The sequence below is a fragment of the Eschrichtius robustus genome, chromosome 13 (genome assembly GCF_028021215.1).
Source record: "Eschrichtius robustus isolate mEscRob2 chromosome 13, mEscRob2.pri, whole genome shotgun sequence".
NCBI classification, from domain to species: Eukaryota; Metazoa; Chordata; class Mammalia; order Artiodactyla; family Eschrichtiidae; genus Eschrichtius; species Eschrichtius robustus.
The window spans coordinates 95,804,795-95,822,743 of NC_090836.1; the positions used below are offsets into that span (position 1 = coordinate 95,804,795).

A 17,949-nucleotide genomic window follows, 5' to 3' on the forward strand; every position below is an offset into this window, starting at 1 on the left:
TTTTGAAAAAATTGAAATTGTGACATTTGCCAATTTCTATGGTGTAGGTACTGCCACCACGGCCGATCTCAAGCTAACACTGTGATGTGCAATCTGGCTCCGGCACACCATTGGCTGTGGGTATCGAGGTGCAAGGGCACGAGCTCCTCACAGACTCCTGTAAGGGAGTCCTGCCCTGTCGTGAGACTGACCAAAGAGCTTGGGGAGGTGTTGCAGCCTCTGAGAAATAATAGCTCAGGATGTGGGTTTGAATCCGGCGTCCACCTCTGACCCAATGACCTTAACCTCCTTCAGATGCCGCCCACCGGCTAGATCCAAAATCCCAGGTCCTGCACACCTGCTCCTTCCTGCCTCCCGGCCTTTCTTTCAGTTCCTGGGAAGTGCTGAGCAGTTTCCTATCTCCAGGCCTTTGCCCACGTGGGTCCCTCTACCTGCGGTTCTGTCTCCCCCTCTCACCCTCCGGGGCTCAGCTGCACCACCTCTTCCTCAGAGAGGCCGTCTCAGACCAACCCCCCAACCTTCCAAATTAGCTTCTTCCATTATTACTTTGAGAACACTTACCCTAATGTGAGGTCCTAGTGTGACGATCTGTATAACGTTCATCTCCCCTACTAGACAGTAAGCCCCACGAGGGCAGGGACCGTATGGGCTTTTGTTCACTGTTTTGCCCCCTCTGCCCAGCACAGAGCAGGGCCAATCATGGGTAGTGAACCCCAAACTGTTGAATGAATGAACATATGACACAGGAAGGAAATTATCCAAATACAGTTTCTTCTTCTGAAAAATGAGTATGATAAAATGTCTACCTTCAGATAATATTTAAACCTATAAAGAGCCTACTCTGCGCCAGGATTTTCATAGACTTACTCCTTTAATCCTCACGACAGCTCTCTGGGGTAGATGCTGTTATTATTATCCCCATTTTCTAGGTGAGGAAACTGAGGCACAGAGAGGTCAGGAGGTGACCTGCTCTCCTTTATCCGGTTAGATCTGAACCCAGGCAGCATCTGTCTCCCGCAGCCTCGGTTAATCTCAGGGAAGCTCAACTCTTTGGGGGGAGGGTTGGGGAGGGCTCGCAGAGGTGATGACATTTGGTGCTGCTATAGCCCCCGTGCCCCGAGACCTCGAAGCCCAGTGGGCAAGGCTAATAACGGATAAGCGCTGTGATCAGGGATCACTCAGGGCCAAGGCTGTCCCCCAAGTCTGAGAAGTCTTCCTAGAACCAAGATACCCTGGCCGAGGAAGATAGCCGCATCTGATGATGTGTCTGGAGAGCTTTGATGAGAAACGAACCAGCAGTGCTCTTGACCACTTCTCCCCGGCCACAACACTTCTGATCTCACTCGGGAGTTCAGCCTAGACCCTTGGGGCTCACAGGCAAATCTTGCTTCCCATCGTCCCGTTCTCCTTCCCAGGGGTTGGGTTAGTTGTGGTCACATGATCAGTTCTGGCCAATGAAAAGCGAGCAGGGGCTGCTGGGTGAAAGAATCTCTAGCTCTTCTTTCACTCCCCCTCGTGATGCCTGATGTGACACCTGGGCAGCCATCTTGTGGCCACCACCTTGTGGCTGCCATCCTGTGGCCCTGAGGGAAGGTGGCTTGAGAACAAAGCTGTTGCACTAAGTGGGCCGAGTGGAAATACGGGACAGATCAGGGTCCTTAGTGATTTTGCTGAGCTGCTGAATTAACCAGCCCCAGAGCTGCCCCACCCTGGGATTTAGGGTTATTTTTCCTTTTTTGAAGCTGTGTGTTCAATATGTGTTCCTTGCAAGATCAACCCAACAAACACAGCAAGGATATGTAACTAAAAGCAGAGAGAGGAAAGGAGTCTTGTCCAGGTACTTGCGTTTCAAAATAAGAAGGAAAGAGCTGCATTCCCAGCCAAGAGCTTTGGGAGAGGATGCTCTGAGTAGACACATGGTCCCCTCCACCCAAACACCCAAGATGCCCCGGGCGGAGGCAGGCAGAGGGGAGGAAAGGAGTGTCAGTGCTGGGGCTCCTGGTGAATGTGGATCCCGGCCCCTCCTTCCCAGCTGAGCCTGGCAAGGGCTCCAGGGAAGACCCCCAGCAGGTCTGGGGCATCTGAGACTCAGAGGGGCTGTTCCTCTCTTCCCAGGCAGAACCCCGGGGAGGTGGCTGAGACCCCAGGGAAGAAATGGCCAGATAGTGCACCCAGGCAGATAGGCCTGGGCTCAGACGGCCCTCTGAGGGATACCGAATTTGTGAGATAAGCACTCGTGCAGAGAGGACCCGGATGTCCCAAGAGGAATGAGGACCCAGGAGGCTCTGCAGGAATGGGCGTAGTTCAGCAGGTATGTAGGCGGAACCGGGAGCCTGGAGCAGAGGGGATATTGACCCACTCAGCAGATGTCCTTTGGACAGGCACTGCCAGGTGACCCCTCCCGCTGCCGGGATGTGGCGCTCAGATGCAGCTCCCCAGGAAATGTGGTAAGAGAAGAACCCCAGCTGGCCAAAATCGCATTTCTTCAACTTCAGCCGAATGGAAGTTAAGCTTAGTCATGGAGAAATAAAGCAAGTTCTATTCTGTGTACATCTGAGTTTGCGGCATCAACTCATTCCGAGCAGTGGTGAAGAGCAATCAGCCACCGGCGACCCCACCAACACCAACACCGCTGCTTCCCTGCAGAGGGTCCCCTGTTTCCTCCATGTGCCCGCACCCCAATTACTACTTCCTCCTGTCCACGCCACCACCTGCAGGCGACCTCACACCTCATCAGGCGACCTCACACCTCATCCGGACCCTGAGCTGCAACCCCAAGCCTTGCTGCTGGCCACCCAGCCTCCCGTCTTCCTGGGTTTGCAGACCAGCTGCTCCCAGCCACGCTGGCTTAGCTCCGTGCCCTCTTGACTCATGTCATGGAAATCCCTCCTTCCTTTCTGGCTCCTGCAGCCACCCACTGGCCCCAGCTCTCCCCAGCTCAGCCCCACCCATGATGTTCTTGACATCTGTTTCTGATCTTGTTGAGTTTCTGCCCATGTTTTTCCCTTCCTCCAGATGTACACGTGGCAGCATGTGGCTACTGAGACAGGCCTGCGGAGCTGGCAGGAGGGGAGGGAGCAGGAGAGTCGCAGGATCTTATCCCCTGGCCCAGGATTCCTGGTTCTTGCTTCCCGCTGTTCCTCTCTCCCTATGCTCAGTAAAAGTCATTCATCCGACAAACGCTCTCCACTCTTCAAGGACCCACATGCCAGCTGCTGCTAATGCACAAACACCATTACAGTCGGTCCTCACTCAGGACAAGAAAGGGATGGTCCCCGGGGTGGGGAGGTGGCTACACGGGCATTTCGCTAGCTCGCTGGGGTCACCAGGACTACACGCTGCAGATCCCCAGAGGGATGTTATCCCCACAGACCCGGCAGTGGGCTGAGGGGGGGCCTCTGGTTTCCCAGGGCCCTTGACGAAGGAGCTCCACCAAGAACTTACCTGTTGGGAGAGTCTCCATAACAAAGATCTAGTGGCTCTTACCCCCCCCCCCACCATTGACGATATGCCTCCAAGTCAGGAACTGGGGGATGCCATGGGAACAACTGGCCCAGACAGACCAGAGGCTGCCTCTGAAGCAGGGATGGAGAAGTGTTTGTAGCAGGTCCAATTAGACAACGGAGGGCTGCCGGTCTTGGAGCCCTGAACTAATGTGGCCTGGAAATATCTGGGGCCTTTGGCCTCAGCTTGCAAAGGGCAAGCTTCAGTCCTCCTGCAGGTGCTTGGCAAGTAGTGTCAAAAGCTTTTCTGCCTCAGTAATCAGCAAATCAAGTCCTCATGATGTCCATGACCAAAGGCTCCGGCCCGGCACTGGAGGTGACCTTTACCACCAATGTCGGAGCAGGGGTGCTGGTGAGGCCGATGATACTTCAGCAGATCCTGGGCCAAAAGTGGGCAGTGGGACGGCTCCCCTGAGTAGCCTCTGACCTGTTAGGGCCTCTTGGGTGAGAGCTGCGAGGCCTTCAGGTGTGGTGGGAAACCTCCTTCGGGGGCCAGATGGGCTCCAAGGAAACTAAGACTTATGTCTCCCCCTGCCTGGGTGGCTGCAGGCTCAGGTGAGTCCTGGGGCAGTTATGGTGGATTTGTCTTTATAGCATCCTCTTCCACGTGGTACCCAGAGAGCCATCAAACACAGGCACGCAGGCAGGGCGGATGCCCCCATCAAGCCAATAAGGGGAGTCGCCACTGATTACATTAGGTATTTTTATGTGAGTAGCTACTATGCTAGCTTAGAAGTCAGAACCCACCAAGACTGCCCGTTGTAGGACATGGAGCACTTTTCACCAGAGAATATCTAGCTATTCTCTGGCAAATATTACACACAAGACATGAGACAAGAGCCCCAAGTGAGGATCTGTGGTTTGTTCAGCACGTCCAAGTGCCTCACTAGAACATAAACTCCATGGGTGTTCTCCATGGGGAGGTGATGGATGGTGCCTCCAATTGCAGCCTCCAAGCCTCGCGGCGTACCCAGCATACAGTAGGTGCTCAGTAGTTGTGGTTCAAAGGATGAACGCAGGGACTTCCCTAGTGGCGCCATGGTTAAGAATCCGTCTGCCAATGTAGGGGACACGGGTTCGAGCCCTGATCCGGGAAGATCCCACATGCCGCGGAGCAACTAAGCCCGGGCACCACAACTACTGAGCCTGCGCTCTAGAGCCCGCGAGCCACAACTACTGAGCCCGCGTGTCACAACTACTGAAGCCCACGCGCCTAGAGCCTGTGCTCCGCAACAAGAGAAGCCACCGCAACGAGAAGCTTGTGCACCACAACGAAGAGTAGCCCCCGCTCGCCGCAACTAGAGAAAGTCTGCACACAGCAACGAAGACCCAATGCAGCCAAAAATTAATTAATTAATTAATTAATTAATTTAAAATTTTTTTAAAAAGGATGAATGCAGTGCTCACCGGGCAACCTCTCTTCTAATCCTTATGGCCACCCCATGAGATAGATGATCATCATTCCCATTTTACAGACAAGGAGACTGAGGGCCCGAGATGTGAGGACTTTCCCGGGGCCACAGCCAGGGCATGGCACAACAGACCCTGGGCTGGTTTCACTGCCTCCAAGGCACACCAGCTGAGTGAGTGACCGAGGCGGGCTGGTTCTTTTGTGGGTGGCAAGCACGTGGAATGGAGCCCTGGGCTGCCTTGGTCCCTCTGGGGCCCTGAACCTGGGCCCAGCAGAACAGGATGGGCTGCCCTCCCAAGGTGGGCAAAGGAAACCGAGCAGAAAGAACCAGGCTGAATTGCCAAGAAGACGCACAACTTTTAATCATGCTGGACAAGCAGGGCAGGGGTGAAGTCGGGCTGGGGGTGGCTGTACAGGACCAGCCTTCACGGCACCGGGTCAGGCCCTGCTGCCAGCCCCCAGCCATGCAGCCATGGCTCCCCTGGCTATGAGGAAGCACCAGAGACCACCACCGGGGCCCCCTCTGCCCTGGAGTCCGCATAAGCACCAATGGGCGGAGGCCGTCTCCCTCTGGGGAGAGGTTCAGGCCACCTGGGGTTGCGGAAGGGGAAGGCTGGGGGCCACCAGGCTGTCCCACCCTGGGAGAGGGGGAAGGGACAGCAGTCCTGATGTCCCTCACTTGGCCTCAGCCTCGCCCAGCGCCTCCCTTGGCATCATGGCTCAGAGGAGGGTCCCCCCAATTGACCTGGAATGTTGCTCGCTTTGGTTCCCCAGACCTGCTGAGGGGTCCAAAGCCCGGTGCCCTCTGTCCTGGCTCATTGCCCGGCAGCATTTGTAAAGGCAGCAGCAGGCCAGAGGCGGCTCTGCTGGGCAGGAGCTGCCCACCCGGGGCCTCAGCACCTTAACAGAGCCTGGAGAGCCGGAGGCACTGGGCTGGCGAGAGACACCAAGGAGGTCAGAGCACCTGGGGACAGACGTCAGTGTCTGACAGTGGCTGGGAGCGTGGGAGAACTGAGGCCCAGGCACCTTTGGCAAAGCGGGCTGAGCACGGCCCTGACAGCCGCCCGGCAGCGGGGCAGGGAGGGCGTGTGCTGAGGAGGGTAGGAGCTCTCACAGGCTTCCATCCCAGCCGCGTGGGGAGCTATGGGTCTGGGCCCCCTTACCCCAAAATGCCCCCTAACCCCTGGGTCCTCTCCTCACAGCACCTTTCCCCTGACCAAGGCCCCCCTGGGTTTGCTTTAATGATGGGCATTGGGCAAAAAAGAAAGGACCAGGCAGAGGATTCCCCCCACCTGGGGTACCCTATCCTGCCAGCCTTGGGGAGTGGTGGGTAATGGGGGGGCCACAGTGCCTGAATGCCCAGAACACAGACTTGTGTGATCAGAGACCCATGTGTTTCTCCGGGTCTGGTTTCAGAATCTGTGTCTCCCCACCCTGGCTGGACTGGGTGCCCACCGAGAGCAGGGCCTGTGTCTGGTTCACCTCAGCCTTCCCGGAGCCTGGCAGAGAGCGGGCACTCAGTGAGTGTTCGATGACTGAATAAATGAACTGTGGCTGCACAAGTCGGGGCGCAGACAGGAGTTCAGAGAGAAGGGAGCAGGCGCAAGAGACAAGAGGAGGGGGTATCCTAGAAGGATGAGAGAATTTAAGGATGTTGGGAAGATTCTAGAATGTTTGGAAGATTCCAGAATGTTCAGAGAGTACCAGAATGTTGTGAAAGTTATAGGACCTGGCTACTCAAGTGGGGTCCATAGACTAGCAGCACCAGCATCACCCAGGAACGTCCTGGAAATGCAAAATCCTGGGCCCGTGCCGCACCTGCTGAATCAGAACCAGCATTTTAGCACAATCCCTGGGTGATACGGATGCACACTCAAGTTTGAAAAGTGCTGGTCTAAAAGGTTGGGAAAGTTCTCGAAGATTTAGGTTAGGAGGTTTCTGAAAATGTCCAAGAGAGGAGAGAGGCCCGAACAGACTGGGAGGGGTGATGGAGGGAAGGAAAGAGGAGGAAGCCTGCCCAGAATGCCAGGTCCCAGGGCCAGCTTTACAGACAGGCAGACTGAGGCCCCGCAGGGGACAGACCTGCCCGTGGCCACCCCAGGCCAGAGCTGCCCCATGGGAGGCACTAATCGTCCTCGGGCTTGATGAGGTGGCCGCTGAAGGTGATGTAGGTGTCGATGTCGTCGCTGTAGACGGCGTTCTCACGCTCACGCTTGAAGAGCCGCGCCCAAACACGGTCGCCGGGTGCCAGGGCCAGCATCACGCTCTGGCTCTGCATGATGCTGCGGTCGCTGGGCTGCGCGTACAGGATGACGGCTGCCTCGTCGTTGTGCACGACGTGCACGTAGGTCTCCTTGAAGTTCCAGCTGTGCACGTTGAGGCTGAAGAAGTAGAGGCCGCGCAGGGGGGCGACGAAGTGGCCGGCAGCCAGGTTGAAGTGCCCGTCCGGGTTCACGAAGACTGTGTCGAAGAGCAGCGGCTGGAAACCCTCGCTGCTGTGCAGGGCCGTCTTGCGGCCCACCGAGAAGGCTGAGAAGCGCATCTGGCACGGGCCGCCGGGGCTGCCTGCTTGCCCCTTGGCACCCTTGGTGCCCTGGGGGCCGCGCTCCCCCCGGGGGCCCTCCCTGCCCAGCTTCCCGGGCGAGCCCAGCAGGCCTCGGTCCCCTTTGTCACCTACGGAGACAAAAAAGAGAAAAGTCAGGGCAGGCACCCACGCCTGCACCCAGGGGGCTCCTAAGTGTTTGCAGAAGGCTCGCCCCTGCCCAGAGACGGCAGGCCAGAGAAGAGCCAGCACCTACTGAGCACCTACCGCATGCCAGGCATCGCCACCCCGAGCGCCCCTCTAAAGGAGACACCATGTCCACCTCCACTCACAGAGAGGTGAAGGGACTCGCCCGGGTGGCACGGCTTAGGAGCAGGGAAGCAGGACTCCAGCTGTGGTCTGTCTCCACGCCAGCCTGCTCCCTCCTCAGCAGCGAGGCTCTCACTGTGGTCTCTGCCAGACCAGGCCTGGACCCCAGCTGTCACTGCACCCGGCGGGACTCCAGGGGGATGTGGGCGTGGCATTTCTGCCCCAGAGAAGGGATCACCCGGACGGAAGTGTCCAGAGTCGGAGCCAGGCAGCCCTTGGTGGGCGTTACCGCCCCTCTGCATGACCTGGGGCCTTCATGTTGGTGTCTTGCGATTTTTTTGTCCGTGTCTTGAAGAGGATCACGCGCACCTCACAGGGATGTTCCTGAGCCCTCTGGGAAAGCACCGGGTGAACTCTGCAGATACGAGGCAGGACGATTCACCCAGCACTGCCCAGCCCACCTCCCCCTGCCCTGGGCTCTGGCAGCATCTGCCCTGCTTCCCAGGCAGGCACGCCTCTGGCCGGCCCTTGTTCCAGGCTGACCTTGAACGCAAGAAAAGCAGGTGACCACCTACTTTTTATTTTTTTACCACCTACTTCTTGAGGGACCAGATCCCAAATAGTTCCCTGCTGCCTGTCACAGAGCCTGCAATCACACCCTTAGCCTCAGCCCTCTGAATGAACTAGACAGCCCTGTGTTGTCCCGGGGCCCCCTATGACCACGGCAATGCTGCTGGGAAGAGGGGAAGAAGGGGCAGAAAAGAGGGCACAGGCCCTCGGAGGAGAAGCCTGGAGAGAAGCAGGCAGGAGGGGGTCCATGGCTCTGTGGAGGTCTTCCTCACTGGCCTCGTTGGTGAACTACCTACCTCATCATGTGCCCTGCACTTTACAGTTTGCAGAGCACTTGTTTCGCCCCAGCCCCAAGGGAGGGCGTGAAGGGTAGTTATAAGAGGGGGTTACCTTCTCCTTTTTACAAATGAGGCAGCAAGCCCAGGGAGGGAGAGACAAGCCTGCCCCACGCAGCAAGGGAGCTGAAGAGCTGGGGCTGGGACCCAGGACTCCTGACACCAGCCGGGCGCCTTCTGCCCAGCAGGCAGCTAGCCTGGCCCAGGAGAGGTGACATGGGGTCTTAAGGAGGATAGTGAGGGGGGGAGTACAGTCAGTACCCAAGCACCTCGTCAACCTCACACAGAGGGCTCTGTTGGCCTTGGGGAAGCAGTGATGTGTGAGGTGGTGGGCAAAGTAGGGAGAGGACAAGAGGGGTCCTCAGCTACAAAATCTGAAGGCCCGAGGGTCTCAGGTGCCAGCTGACCCTCTGGAGTCCTCGGCGACGAATCCTAGCTCTGCCCCTAACAGCTGTGTGACCCCAGGAGAGCTCCTCCCCTCTCAGAGGCTCAGTTTCCCCATCTGCAAGGTGGGAGGAATGACAACATACCGAACTTGCAGGGTTGTCGTGAGCAAAGACAGAGGTTAAGGATGTCAAGGGCTGGCCCCAGGACTAGCCATTCACAGCCCCCAACAGCAGAAGTAGCTTCCTTGAGATTTGGTTTTAGAGGACAGGCAGCCAGCTCTCACCTGGGCGGCCCTAGTGGCCCACACGGCTCTCCCTGATTCTACCCTTGTCTATTCTCCACAGAAATTAGAGTGATCCATTTGAAACCTAAGCTGGGCCAGGTCCCTCCTCTGCTCAAACCCTCCCCCACTCCCCATCTCACTCAGAGGAGGAGCCCACGTCTGATCTGTTTTGTCTCCAACCTTGCTCCTCCCCTTGCCCCCTGTTCCTTAAACACATGAGGTCCGCTCTGGCCCCAGGGCCTTTGCACCTGCTATGCACTCTGCCTGGAACGCTCTTCCCCAGAGATCCACGTGGCTTCTCCCCACCTTCTCAGTGAGACCTACACTGACTACCCCCATTTAATATGCAACCTGCCCCCCACAGCTGCACTCCAGACACCCCTTACCCTGCTCCACCTCATCACTTCCATAGCATTTATCACCATCCGTCTCATTAACTTGGGTGATACGTTTATTGCTCACTGTCTGCCTCCCCCACTAGAACAGAAGCTCCGCAGCGGTGGCAGCTCCGTCTGATGTGTACACGCTCCATCCCAGAATTCAGAATGGTCCTGGTATGCAGTAGGTACTTAATAAATGTGTGAATGAAAGAAAAGGTCTGGGACAGTTTTCTGTCCTGGCTTCTTCTGCTCCTTCCACCTCACCTCCCTGAGCCCAGGAAGAGATCCCCACGCCCTCCCTGTCCCCGACCAGGCCAGTCCAGCCCAAGCCACATGTGGGTCCTCACCCTTCAGGATGGTGATGTTAATGTAGGGCCTGACCTCAGGCAGCATGTACGGGAGGGCGGACGGAGAGGCCAAGGACTCATGTGCAGCATCAGCAAGGACCAGGGGGTCCTCAGAGTCACAGCACCGTCGACAGAGCCCAGGGGAACTAGAGGCCACGGCTTCCCCAGAGGTGGGCTCCTCGGTGGGAATTCCAAACACAGAGAGAGGGTGCAGGAGCACTGCCCAGAGGAGGCCCAGGGCAGCTATCCCCATGGCGACCTGGAGCAGGGAAGGAGGGACAGAAATACATTACCTTGACATCTACACTCTGCTGATGCCCAGCGCAGATGCCACCACCCACAGCACGTGCGTTCCTGACATAACTCGGGGAGAGGGCATTAGTGCCCCCATTTAACAGATGAGAAGACAGAGGCCTACACAGGGAAGCAAGTTCTCCAAGGTCACAAAGAGACTTGTGGTAGTGCAGGCCCTGGAGGCTGAGTCTCCTGGAACCCAGTCCCTGGGCATCTCTGGCACACGTGGGCCCACGAAGGAGGACCCCCTCTGAAGACGAGGGTCCTGGGGGGCGTTTGCTGGGGTGGGTGAGGAAGATGCCCTGCTGCCTGTGTGTCATAGCCAATGAGACTGTAAAATGCTTTTCCCACCCTCCCAACCTCCCTCTGGCTTGTCTTCTTGCCCCAGACTCCACCGTCACTGGAGGGCGAGGTAGAAGAAGGTGCCCCTCGGGACGGACAAATTAGAAACAAACAAACAAAAGAAGTCCCTGCAGAAATGCACACTGAAGGTGTGTAGCTGGTGTCAGCCCACCTCCTCGCTCAGCATGTTTGTACAGTCAACAACCTACCAACTCAACCTCACACAAGAAGCCCTGCAGGGAAAGGAGCAGGAGAGAGTAAATTCATTGGAAGATGGTCGTGTCAATCATCATAGACCTGCCAATCAGCTGCCAAGTGGTAAGTTGGAACTAAGGGGCAGGAACCAGGAGGTCTGGAAAATTCAAAAGGAACAGGGAAGTCCAAGGGTTTGTGAGGATCTGTCTTTGGCCTTGGCCAAGAAGGGATCCAGAGTTCACGGAGAGGGGCAGAAAGCAGCCTGGACAGCAGTGACTGGAGACAAGCCGGGGCTGGGTGGGCAGGAAGCCAGGCAAAGAGCCTTTGAGGTGGTGGCAGTCTTTGGGGGCTGGCACCGAGTTATCGCAGGATCAGAAACACTTTTGAAACCAGACTGGTTTTTACACTTCTGGTGTTCTTTGTTTATTTCCTTTTGTTCTCCTTTAACATTTAGTACAATTCAAAAATATTTTTCTGTGGTTAATATGTGTAGAGAAGATAAAATTATTATTTTTTTTAAATGCCATTCTAACCTAACCTGAACACCGAGGTAGGAGTTGGGTTTTAAAGGGGCAGGAGCCCTCCCCCCAACAACCCCCTCCCTGCTCCCTGCGGGCGGGGTAGTAGCAGGAGAAGAGAGGGGTGGGCAGGCAGTCTCCAGAGCCATCACCCCTCTCCTGAAGATGATAATTCCCAAGCCTCCCCTGCCTCCCCAGCCCCCATTCTGCTTTCCTGGTTCTGCTCAATAAGGCACGTCAAATCTTCAGAGATCAACATCCCTTCTGTCCGAGATTATGACCCTTAGCTTTTATTTGTAAATTACACATCCCAGGGGTTTTGAGAAGAGCAAAATCCCCTCTTTTTCTCCCCATAGATGTGACCTCATGGGAAAAGATGAGGCTTTGGAGTCAGACTTGAGATCCCAGAATAGTTTACAAGCTGTGTGACCTAGGGCTAGTGGCTTAACGTCTCTGGGCTTCTTGCTCCTTGACATTTACAAGGAGGAGACAACACCACCTTCCTCCCCAGGTTATTTGGGAGGATTTAAATGCAGGGAAATTGCCTGACTTGTAAAAGACTCGTAATTAAACGTTTGTTCCTTTCTCTGCTGGCCAACACAACCTCTCCCCAGGGCCTGCATGGGATAGGAAGAGCAGAACTGTTCCCAGAGGATTAAAACTGTCTGGGGACATTTCTGTTGGCCTAGCCAGCTGAGAGTCAAAAAATCTGTGACACAGAACTGTGACCTGGTTGGGGGGTGGGGAGGGGGGATGCAGGAAGCAGGAAGCAAAGCAGCCTTTAACAAAAGTAATAATAACCACAGCCATGGTCACTGACTGTCCCTGGAGGAAGGTGTCACACAGGGATCAAATGTGAGGGACCACGCCATTGGGGGTGATTTGGGGGTCCCTGCTGCCTCCATGAGGGAACTGGGGCCTCTTTGGGGTGGGGGGAGGGCCAGGCCCTGCTGAGCTGAGTTGGTGCCTGTCCAGACAGGGGTGGGCACAAGACAGGAGCATCGGAGGGCAGCCCTTCACCAGGGCTAAAGTCTCAGTCAAAGGAGGGAATGGGGAAGGGAGACCCTAGAGGGGCTGGCCGGGGTCAGAAGGAGAGAGCAGGGCCCCGAGATGTGAGATGTGTCCAGGAAGAGAGGAGAAAGGAGAGGAATACCAGGCTCTGACCCCAACCCCCTCTGCCCTGCTGGAGGAAGTTGCAGGACCTCCCATCACTTACCCAGTGTCCTGCAGCCTCAAACAGCAGCTCACGGACCCCGGGCCTCTGGGCCGCCTCTGGTTCCTTGGTCCATGTTTGCAATTATAACTTGTTGCTGGCCCAGAATCCCAGGCCCGGAGGGCTGGCCAAGGAGGGAGGGAGAAAGGGATGGAGGCAGAGCAGAGGGAGGGAGGCAGGGCGGAGGGAGCGGGCTGAGCTGGCTTCCCACTTCCCCTCCTCCCTGCTCCCTCCCCTCCAGCCTCTGCGTTCTTCGGAGATACAGGGAGCTGAAGATTTCCTTGGCTTAACTCTTTGGTGGTCCTAGAGGGTCTTGTTTAATTCAGAGATGCCATAAAGTTCCAGCAGGAAGGGGTCTGAGGCCCCTGATGGGAAATCGAGGCTGGGAAGGGGGAAGGGCAGGGAGCCCCAGAAGTTGCTCAGGAAGGGGAAGGCAGTGCTGGAATCCCCATGCCGGGGGCTCCAGCCTAGGCTGAAGAGCTCGTTAGTTCTGAGTCACTGAGGCAGGAGGCATGGAGGGGGCATGGGCACCAGCCCAGTAGCCTCAGGTTCAAATCCTGGCACTGACACCCACTGGCCAGTCCCTTCCCCTCTCAGATCCTAGTTGTCTGTAGAACTCCACTCCCCAGCCCCATCCGTGCCAGTCACAAGAGGAAGTTTAGTAAATGTTTGTTGAGTGAAGGTCTCACCTCCTCTGAGATCAGGTAAGAGTATCAGGTAAGGGTGGCAGCCAGGTCAATAGCCCCACCCCGAATGGACACCAAAGTCCTCCTCCTCTGCCTGGAAATGCTGCCATGATTATCCATCTTCCTGGTCTTCTACAGCCAATCCACCCGTGGAAATGACCCCCAACAAGGTCACAGGAGGGCAGCCTGTACAGAATGCCCCTGGGCCTCTGCTTCCTTCTGGGTACGCTGCAGGAGGCTTTGCAAAGGCTGCAGCCCTGGTTCCCTGGGGTCAGAGACCCCAGTGCAAAGACTCTCTCAAACATCCCTCGCCCTCTAGCCCCCTCTCATTCTACATTTGTTGAGTACTTACTGCCTGGGCCAGGCTTCATCTTTGCAGGGGTTTTGGGGAGCCAAAGGGTATTTACATCCATTTTTTTACTCTTCTTGGGAAAGGGAGCTAGTGGTGGGAGCTGATGTGACTTACACAGGGTCACACAGTTAGTGAAGAGGAACCACAACCCTACAGAATGGAAGTGCTCTCCATCCTACCAGAGTTCCCACGATGGCACAGCTGGGCACGGTTGTGGGCAAAGGCTGCAATTCAGGGCCTGCCCCCTGGGCAGAGAGAGGTGGTGACATTATCACTCTCAGGAGACACAAGAATGCAGCGACCTCGGGGGGTTTTTTGAAGTCTGGGGCTTTGGGCACTAACCCCCAGGCCCCACTCACAGCTGGGCAAAGTGTGGAGGATGGAACAGCCCTGGCTGTGTGTCCTTGACCATCTCCCATCTCTCAGCTTCTGTTTTTTTATTACTTTGGGGGATAAACACACAACAGAATATCCAGGCCTGGAAGGACCCTTAGAGATGATCTAATCCAATTCCTTAATCTGTCCAGCAGGGACACTGTGACCAGGGAGGGCAAGTCTTTGGCTCAAGGTCAAACAGCAGACTGGAGTCCAAGTTGGGATGAGAGCCAGACTCCCCCAACTTCTAGTTTTGTGCTGCTTCCCCCTCCCAACCCACTTGGAGTACCCCACCCTCACCCCAGGCCTACTTAGGGGTTCAAGGGGCCCCAAAGGAAAGCAGATGGAAGGCCTAAGGACACTGGGAAAACTGCCAGGTCCACACTGACTGTGCCCTCTATGTGGCCCTGCCCCAGGCAGCATTCCCCGGGCACGGAGCCAGGGCTGCAGAGGGAGGGAGGCGCGGGAGCCCCCTCCCCACCCTCGCCTCACTGCTGCCACCAGAGGGAAAAGGGCTGAGTCAGCAGCACTGGAGCAGAACACAGCTCCTGGCTGTCTCACGGAGATCTGGCTTAGGAAGCCTAGCATCTGAGGAAAACGCGAAGAGAAGGGAAGACGGATGGGGGATGTGGAGGAGCAGGGTGGGGACACAGAAGTGGTTTGGTCCAGGGCCCATTGTGTGCTCCCTGCCTCGCTCAACAGCCCCTCTGCAGAGGAGGAGCCTGATCTCACTTGACAGGTGAGGAGGCTGAGGTCTGGAAAAGCACATGATTCTCATCAGGTTCTAGGACCAGCTCCTTTGACTCCCAGCCAATGTCAATGCCCCAGAAAAGGGTCCCTTACCCCCCTTGGTCCAAGGCAGCTGGCTGGGGGCAGGGCAGACAAGAGAGCAGGACTCAGGAATATTATACACTACTCTAATATTTTTCCTCCCTCTCTCTTTCACCATGTCGCAAATTACCCCATTTGTGCATCAGCCCTTGGTCTCCCAGCCATTCTGAGGATCTCCCCAGCAGGCCAGCCAGGCAGCTTGGAGACAAGAGCCCCAGCCCTGGGGCAGACAAAACTGGGTTACGTCTCAGCTCCACCTCCTTCTAGCTTTGTGTCCTTGGGCATGTCTCCCTACCTCTGAGCCTTGGTGACCCGAGGCCAGAGGAACATGAGGAGGCCAAGACCATCTGAGCAGCCTGGTGGGATTACCCATGGGGGTACTCTACACCGGCCACCAAGCAGTGCTTCTCCGGGGTTAAACCCTGAATAGGGTGAGGGCATGAGCCCATTCTCCTCATGCACACAGATGAGGCACACACTCACCAACTCTCAGAACCAAGCTCCTAGCCACATCCACCTTCCAGCCCAAGGTTGGGAAGAAGATATAAAAATAGTGACATTTAGTCAGTGCTTACAAAGCACCAAGAACCCTTCATGCATTTTTGAAAAATGTGTGCCTGTCAAAAAGTGAGACAGAACCCAAAACATGATTCCCGGAGTCAGCTATGCAAGTCGTGTTTGGCAAGTCACAGATCTAATTGTTCTAGGACGGTAATAAAGGAACTAAACAAAGGAAACCGTGAGCGCCACCAACTGGGGAGAGGCTATGCGCCTGGCACCCACCCCATTCCACCCCGGGCTTGTGATGCTCCCCACCCGTCCCCTTCTTAGCTAAGGAGGGGAGAAGGGGGAAGATGGAGGGCCCACTAAGACGTGCTAGGGGCTGGCTGGGGCGCCCGTTCCCTCACTTCTTCCTCCAAACCCCACTTCGGGCAAAGTGGGCAGAGGGTCCAATGAGACCCTCTCTCTCCAAGGCAGCTCGTTCACTCGTCTTCCGGGTTCTGCATACCCCTCCTTCGACTAGCTGGGTGATCCCGGGTGAACTTCGCTCTCCGGACTCAGTTTCTCCGTCCTGGGCTTTTCAGCAACCCATTTCTGTTCCTACGGGTGTTAATCCGAGTTGGGCGAGTTTAATCCCATTTTACAGAAGGGGAAAGAGAATCCCCAAGGGGCCCAGAGAAGGAAAGAGCCAGCCCCATCCCAGTCCTCCTGGACCCTGACGAGGACCCTGTTGTTACAGAGTGGGAAACTGAGGCTCAGGGAAACAGGTGCAGCAACTGGCTCCCTCCCCACGGCTGACTAGCGGCAGAGCCGGATGATGGGGTTGCCAAGGCACGCGGGAGGCCAGCGCCATCCTCCCCGCTTCTCTCCGCAGAATTAAGGGGAGTGACTCCCACCCCCAAGCCGGGGAAGCCCCTCCATGCCCACCCGCTTCGGGCTCAAACCCTGGGAAAAGACTGCCGCCAGCTGCAGCCACTCTTGGCACCACCTAGCGCTCAGCCAGACCAGACTCCCGCCACGGAGAAACCCGCCGGCTTGTGGACGGAGGGAGCGGCTCTGCTCCAGCCACCGCGCCTCTACCCGGGAATCGGACAGCGAGACGAGAGAAACGAGCCGCTGCGGCGCCGGGGAGGGGCCTTTGCGAGTCCAGCTCCCGGAGGGGTCGTACAGAACCGAGCAAAGCCGAACTTGGCCGAGCAGAGCCGAGTCCGGCCGAGCCCAGCGTGTCCGGCCGATTATCGCCGGGTCTGACCGAGTGGATCCGAGTGGTGCCGAATAGAGCCGAGTCCGGCAGAGCGGAGCGGCTGAGGACGCCAAGCGGAGAGGGGAAGGTTACGCGGCGCCCCCTGCCGGACACAGAGCACAGCGCTGGCGTCGGCCAGAGCCAACCGGCCGCCTCCTGGTCCTGCGACAGTCCTGTGAGATGGGACTACAGAGCCCATTTTATGGATGAGGAAACTGAGGCTCCAAGAGGTTTTGAGTCTGGCCCAAAGGCACGCAGAGCTAAGAAGTGGTGGCTGTGAGGCTCGAAATGGATTGTGTGGCCGTGAGCTCACCTGCCACACCACCCATGTCAATGGTCATTGTGTGTTTGCTTTGTTCTCCCCATAATTGCTGCCATTTATCATGGTCAGCAAGGAGGAAGGACCCACCCTATCTGATGAGCGGGCGGAAGGCCTGCGCCGGAGCACAGAGACAACCCCTCCTCTTACAGATGGCGAAACCAAGCAGGCTCTGGGCACACTGACCAAGCGCAGCAAGGCCAGCAGTTCCTGTGTGCAAATATTGACATGTTTCTCTGTAACGCAGAGAGCAGGACCGAGAGGCCCCGTACTCCTGCAGGCCTCATTTTCCCTTCCTGTTAACAAGATGGCCAGAGGGCAGGAGCTCCTGGCTGTGTACAGGCTGTGTCCCTGGGCTGTGTGAGCCAGGACCTGGGGTGTCTGGGACCCTGGGGGAGGCCAAGTGTGGCCCCGGGCACTTTCTTTGAGCCTGTGAAAAAGTGAAGACTAGCCTTGCTCTCCGTGCACACATATGTGCATGAGTGTGTCACTGACATTCACTCCTATGTACACACCACCTTAGCCTGCCAGGCAGGCCTATGCCGAGGCTGCAGGGCTCGCTGGAGGGTTCTCACAGCAAGTGAGTAGTGTCAGAGGAAGCCAGCGGTCAGGCTGCATTAGCGGGAGCAGCCGCCCTTGCTGGCCAGGGACTCCCGGGGTTGGTCCAGCTTGATGTCGATCATCCCTTCTTTGCTTTTCTCCTGGACATTCTCCATTCCAGGCAGAGCCGAGGCCACACATCGGAAGAGCTGCTTCACGTTGTAGCCGGTCTTGGCACTGGTCTCGATGAACGTGGCGCTCAGTTCTTTGGCACGCTGCTCGCCCTCCTGGATGGTCACCTGCCTCTTGTTGGCCAGGTCGGTCTTGTTGCCCACCAGCAGGATGATGACATCACTACCCCTATCTGTCCCGGCATCATCGATCCGCTGGTCTGGGCTGCCCTTCATGCCTGTTGAGTCTTGCCCAAGGACATCATCTGTTACCGCCAGTGTCCGCCAAGGAGCTGGCACCAT

General features: G+C 56.8%; 2 protein-coding genes across 2 annotated transcripts; both read right to left on the reverse strand.

Annotated features, from left to right (window-relative positions):
• Nucleotides 1-5,251: 5,251 nt before the first annotated feature.
• C1QTNF6 (C1q and TNF related 6) lies at nt 5,252-12,818 on the reverse strand. The gene is made up of 3 exons (XM_068561420.1): nt 12,633-12,818; nt 10,068-10,326; nt 5,252-7,587 (listed from the first exon to the last, which is right to left on the reverse strand). The coding sequence occupies exons 2-3, from the start codon at nt 10,318-10,320 to the stop codon at nt 7,040-7,042; spliced, it is 801 nt and encodes a 266-aa protein (XP_068417521.1). The 5' UTR covers nt 10,321-10,326; nt 12,633-12,818; the 3' UTR covers nt 5,252-7,039.
• A 4,735-nt stretch (nt 12,819-17,553) lies between these two features.
• LOC137775859 (ras-related protein Rab-6B-like) lies at nt 17,554-17,949 on the reverse strand. Its single transcript, XM_068561978.1, has one exon. It carries the CDS (start codon nt 17,947-17,949, stop codon nt 17,554-17,556), a length of 396 nt encoding a protein of 131 aa, XP_068418079.1.